General features: G+C 53.7%; 1 protein-coding gene across 1 annotated transcript in view; it reads left to right on the top strand.

Moving 5' to 3' along the window:
- Positions 1-6,437, top strand: part of RNF215 (ring finger protein 215) — a 13,370-nt gene that overhangs the window by 663 nt on the left and 6,270 nt on the right. The window contains 2 exon segments of the mRNA XM_006109685.3: positions 1,976-2,103; positions 2,752-2,875. Of these exon segments, the coding sequence (XP_006109747.2) occupies positions 1,976-2,103; positions 2,752-2,875 (252 nt within the window).

A 6,437-nucleotide genomic window follows, 5' to 3' on the forward strand; every position in this document is an offset into this window, starting at 1 on the left:
GAATGAATGCATCAATAAGTGGAACAACACATCAAGGTTTCTCCCCCCCCCCTCTCTAATCTATAAATAAAAAATTTAAAATATAGAAATAAAATAAAACTGTCCCCGTGGAACTTAGAGTATTGGGGGTGGGGAGCATGCCCAGATGAGAATGGGCTGTTGGGGGCCCAAATAAAGAATCGGAACTTGGGGGGTATGGGGTCAGGAGGCTTCTAGAAAGGTTTTTTGAGCCCAGGGGAAGAGGGTTTTCCGGGGATCCCTGAGCCTGGGGGCCGCCCCAGGAACTGAGCGGGGAACAGGGATGGTGGCAGGTCTTCCTCCTTCTCGGCCTCCCCCGGGGGCCTCCTGTTGAACAGGCTGGTCATTTGGGGGGAAATGTAATCCCTGGCTCTTTCCCAAGGCCCCTGTGAGAATTCCGAGGGGAATAATGGCTGGGAAGGTGATGGGCCCACACCTGTGCGGGGTTGTTAACACTATTACGTGTTGTTTCTGAAGACACAACAGAACTGGAGTAACTGAGCCCCCTGGGCTCCTCCCAGGGGCCCCTTCCTCCTCACGGTCGGGCGCAGTCCACCTGGCTTTGTGAGGACACAAATCCTCTCCCCGCCCTCTTCCCACAGCCGAGCCCCTTCATTAAGTCCCTTCCCTTCCCAGATATCCTGGTCTAATCCCTAAGCCCTTTCTCACCCGTCTCCAGTTGTCTCCTGGGGTCAAATCCCTCTAGAATGGGGTGGCCCAGTTACCTGTGAGCGCAGAGGCGGGGGGCAGGGAGCTGGGACTTGCAAACTCCCCCAGGGGACTGGGGGGCTGGGTGGAAACGGGGCGGAGGGACCGAGAAGCACAGGTTGGTAATTGCAAAATAGGCATGGGATGTAAAGGACAGCCTAGGCCAGTGATGGCGAACCTTTTGCGCTCGGCGTGTCAGCATTTTGAAAAACCCTAACTTAACTCTGGTGCCGTGTCACGTATAGAAATATTTTGATCTTTGCAACCGTAGTAAAACAAAGACTTATATTTTTGATATTTATTTTATATATTTAAATGCCATTTAACAAAGAAAAATCAACCAAAAAAATGAGTTTGCGTGTCAGAGGTGTCATAGGTTCGCCATCACTGGCCTAGGAAATACAGTCAGTAGTACTGTAATGATTATGCATGGTGTCAGGTGGGCACTGGAAATATCAGGGGGGTCGGGGGGCGGAACACTTTGTAAAGTCTAACTACTATGCTGTACACTTGAAACCAATGCAAATTAATACTGACTATAAACTGTCATTGAAACAAAAAAAATTTAAAGAACTCCCCCAGAGGGTTAGGGAGGGGAGGGGAAGGGAGGGGAGGGGCAGGGGGAGGGGCTGGAGCCCTGCCCCAGCTCTGACACCAGCTGGTTCAAGCCCTCCCTCCAGAAGAGTGGGGTCCTTTCTACCCCAACTCCCTGCATTCAAGATAGAATCCAGATTTATTCTTTTAAAATATATTTTTATTGATTTCAGAGAGCGGAAGGGAGAGGGAGAGAAAGATAGAAACGTCCACGATGAGAGAGAATCATGGATCAGCTGCCTCCTGCATGCCCTCCACTGAGGATCAAGTCCACAACCAGGGCATGCGCCCTGACAGGGAATCAAACTGGTACCTCCTGGCTCCTAGCTGGACGCTCAACCACTGAGCCACGCCGGCCGGGCTAAGATTTCTCTAAGACAATTTGTTCTATGTCCCGGGGCTCATGCCCACAGTGAAGGGGTGTCAGCAACCCACAAGGTTCTGTAATATAGCCCCTAGCCTAGCCCAGCCCAGCCCTCTCCTGTTGTCACAGGGCCTGCAGTCCCCACGGCGGGTACATTGCTGTGAGCTAGGCATGGCCTCCCCCACGTCTCTGTACAAACAGCAGAAACCAACGCTATCGGCCCCAGTGTGGCCCCTTCCCTGAGGACTAGCCTGCCACCTGGTGGCCACTTAACTGCATGGCCCCTGGCAGCTCAGGAGGCCAAGGTTCAAGCTCAGGGGGGCCTGCCGCAGGCACCTGCTCTCCAGTTCCCTGCCCTCTTCCTCCTGCCAGCACCACCGTCCGAGGGCTCACAGACGGTGTCTGTTCAGCACAGCCGGGTACCACGCTGGAGAGCCCATCTCATGCCCAGGGAGCCCACGGCCCCCTCACACCCCCTGTTCCTGGCATTGAGTCTAAAACATTTCGTCGCCCCTACCCTGTTCCCATTTGGGGCGACACCCCCCCTGCCTCGCGCTTTCAGTTTCATTTCTTTCTGGGTCCTCCTACGGGAGAGAGGGGGGCAGTGGGGACCTCCAAGCAGCTCACGGCCTGGCCCAGAGCCTGGACTCCAAGATAGGAGCCACTCGGAGCCACAGCATGTCTATGGGAAGGGCCCCCCCTAAATCCTTGAGTCTCCCACTTCACAGGTGGGCACAGGCCAGGCAAAGGGAGCTGGCTGGCCCCCGGCCCCCTGCCAGTTCCCCGCCCAGCCTCAGAAGCGAAGCAAGCTGGAACCCACCCGCAGGCCTGGCTCGTCTGGCTGAGCATCCTGTCTGTCCGTCTGGGAACCTGGGGACCTGGGGGTCAGCACCAGGCCCGGGGGCCCCCCTCTTCTCCAGCTGGGATCCCTTCCTTCCCCCTGGGGTCCTCCAGGCTCCCCGGCCTCAGGTGCCCTGCTCCCAAGCAGGGCCTTGCCCAGCACTCATCTCCCTGCAGCCAAGCTCTGGTGCCTTGCTGCCCTGTTCCTGAGCTTACACTCCCTCCAGCGGCGACTTCTGGCTCCTCCGCCTGCCCCACCCCACCCCACCCCACCTCACCCCAAGCAGAAGGCCGGGCTGGGCTACACCCTCCCACGTGGAGACTACATTCTCAAGAAGTGTCTCTTCCAGGGTAAGCCAGGGTTGCCCTGCAGGGGGTAACCACAGGGTAAGAGCTCTGGTTACTCACCAAGTTCACAAGGGCTCCCAGCTGCCACTGATGGGGGGCTAGGATGTGTATGTTTGTGGGGAAACAGAAGCACATTCTAGGTCCGCGGGAACAGAGGTTGGCAAGGATCCTCGTCTGGTTGGGGTGTGTGTGTGTGTGTGTGTGTGTGTGTGTGTGTGTTTGGGGGGGGCAGTGAGGACCCCCTGCCTGGGTGGGAAGGTGGGAGGTAGGGGACAAGTAGTGAAAGTAGGCAGATGGGGAAGCCACAGACTGGCTAATTACAGCGTGTGTCCTGGCAGCCTTGTCCTCCGGGCTGACAGATGGGCTGGGACATTCACAGAGTCGGAGAAGCAAGACTCTCCATGGACACCAAGGGGCCTCCAACGCCCGAGGAGTGATTTCTTAACGAATGTGAGGACCTCACACAAAGAATAGAGGATCACATAGGGCCCCAGCCGGCTTGGCTCGGTGGATAGAGCGTCAGCCTGCGGACTGGAGGGTCCCAAGTTCGATTCCAGTCAAGGGCACCTGCCCAGGTTGCCGGCTCGGTCCCCGGTGGGGGGCGTGCAGGAGGCAGTTGATCAATGAGTCTCTCTCATCATTGATGTTTCTTTTTTTAAATTAAATCTTTATTGTTCAGATTATTACAGTTGTTCCTCTTTTTTACCCCCATAGCTCCCCTCCACCTGGTTCCCACCCCACCCTCATTGATGCTTCTAGCTCTCTCTCCCTTCCTCTCTGAAATAAATAAAAAACTATATATTTTTTAAAAGGTCATTAGAATTTTGGTAGGAATTGTGTTGAATCTGTACGTTGCTTGGGTAGTACTGCCATTTTCACAAAACTAAATCTACCAGTTCATTAAGAGGGATGTCTTTCCACTTATTTGGGTCTTCTTTCATTTATTTCAGCAATGTCCTGTAGTTTTCAGTGCACAAGTCTTTCACCTCCTTGTTTCAATCTCTTCCCAGGTATTTAATTCGTTGGGATATTACTGTAAATGGAATTGCTGTCTGAATTTCCTTTTGGATTGTTTATTGCTGGTGTATACGACACAACAGATTTTTGTGCGTTAGTCTTATAAGTCCTGGTGGTTTTGAGCTTACAGAGCGTGTCTTATTTTGAAACTTGCTTTTTTGTGTGCTCAATATTCATGGTGAGAAAGACAAATACCGTATGATTTCCACTTACATGTGGAATCCAAGAAAACAAAATAAATGAACAAACAAAACCGAAATAAACTCAGAGATACAGAGAGCAAATTGATGTTTTCCAGATGGGAGGGAGGTGGGGGGATGGGCGGAAAAGTTGAAAGATGAAGAAGTACAAATTGCCGGTTATAAAAATAGTCACGCGCCCTGGCCGGGTGGCTCAGTTGATTAGAGCATCGTCCCATGCACCAAAAGGTTGCGGGTTTTGACTGACAGTTTTTCATTTTATTGTTAATGAACTTTTTCAACCTTTTCCTTTACATTCTGCTTTTCTGGATTAAGAAATCTCTCCTGACCTTAAAGGAATCAAGATATTCTCCTGTGTTTCTTTCTAAAAATGTTTAAAGTATGACGTTTCCTATTTAGGTCTCTGATCCACGTGAACTTGATATCTTGTGTGTGAAATGCAGCAGGGGTCCAATGTCATGTCTTCTCTTATGGTTAACCCATTTTCTTGGCACAATTTATCCAATAGTCCATCATACTTCCTTCTCTCCCCTCCTCCCAATGTGTTGCTGCCTCTGACACATCCATGTTTATGCGTGTGAGTCTGGTTCTGGTTTCTGTTTGAGGCCCCATTTGTCTGTCTACTTTTTAAAAAAATTTTTTTTTAATTGATTTCAGAGAGGAAGAGAGAGCAAGAGGGAGATAGAAACATCAATGATGGGAGAGAATCATGGATCGCTTGCCTCCAGCACGCCCCACACTGGGGATCGAGCCCACAACCTGGGCATGTGCCCCGACCAGGAATCAAACCCTGACCTCCTGGTTCAGAGGTCGACGCTCAACCACTGAGCCATGCCTGCTGGAATCTGTCTTGGGGCTAATATCATAATATCAAACTGTCTTTTGTTGTTGTTGTTAATCCTCACCTGAAGATATTTTTCCCATTGATGTTCAGGCAGAGTGGGAGGGGGTGGGAGAGAGAGAAACATCGATGTAAGAGACACATTGCTTGCCCCAGAGCTAGGAACCCAGCTTGCAACCGAGATATGTGCCCTTGACAGGATTCCAACCCGGGACCCTTCAGTCCACGGGCCGACGCTCCAACCACTGAGCCAAACCAGCCAGGGCAATAATATCAGGCTGTCTTATTCTCTCCATCTTCTTCTTCTTCTTCTGGAGCATCTTGAGGATTCAGCATCGGTGGTTATACCGGAGTTCACCGTGAAATCCCTTCGCTCTTCCTGTACGTTTGATACTTTTCATAATGGACTGTTAGGGGAAAGCGTGCCCGGGCTCAGCTGGCTTTTGCTCTCTATCACCGTTCACTTTTTTTTCTTTTTTTAATATATTTTATTGATTTTTTACAGAGAAGAAGGGAGAGGGATAGAGTTAGAAACATCAATGAGAGAGATCGACCAGCTGCCTCCTGCACGCCCCCCAGTGGGGATGTGCCCGCAACCAAGGCCCTTGACCGGAATCGAACCTGGGACCCTTGAGTCCGCAGGCCGACGCTCTATCCACTGAGCCAAACCGGTTCGGCAACCGTTCACTTTTTAAAAGGCTTTCAGGCTGCGCCGGCTCTCCGCAGCTGCAGCCCTTGGAGGAAAGGACGAGCCTTAGGGCGGGCGGTGGGACGCTCACATTCAGCACAGGCATCAGAAGTCACTTGTGGGGGGAGAGACAGTGCTGGTCTCACGTCGCGCCCACTTCACAGCCCAGGAAAGCGACCTCCCTGAGGCCCCAGCCTCTCCCCACGGAGGCGCTCCGCTCCGTCTGGTCAGCATCCCCAGCCCCTCTCTCCGCCACTCCAGGACCCTGGCCTCAGTCTCCCCCGCCTGCCTCCCATGTCAGTCTCTGGTTCTCCGCCTCCCGGATTTGGTCTGGGGGAGAGATAGAGGCCCAGGGAAGAGAGGGCTACCATTTGACCCCGGCCACACGGTGGGACCATCAGGCCACTCCAGCCTCCAGGCCCCTAGACATCCCTCCTTCCTATCCTTCTGCAGCCCGATCAGTCTCTGCTACCCCGCCCCCCCACACACACCCTACAACACACACAGGTCACCCCTTCCAACGATCTCTCTTGCTTTCCTCTGTCCTGTCTTGGCTTCTTGACAATCCAACAGGCTGTGAGCGCCGCCTCTCTGACTGCCCGCTTCTGCCCCGGTGACCTGGGCTCTGCTCTGCTGGTCTCCCGGGCCACCTGCGCCAGAGTTCTCCGCGGCCACCAGGGGGCGCCCGAGCCGCCGAGAGTCCGCCCCGCTCCCTGCGCCCCGCCCCGTCCGGCCTCAGCCCCGCCCCATTCCGACGCCCCGCCCCGTCCGGCCTCGGCCCCGCCCCCTCCCGGCGCTCGCCCCTCCCCGGCCGGCCAG

This window comes from Myotis lucifugus, unplaced genomic scaffold (assembly GCF_000147115.1).
Source record: "Myotis lucifugus unplaced genomic scaffold, Myoluc2.0 scaffold_617, whole genome shotgun sequence".
NCBI lineage: Eukaryota > Metazoa > Chordata > Mammalia > Chiroptera > Vespertilionidae > Myotis > Myotis lucifugus.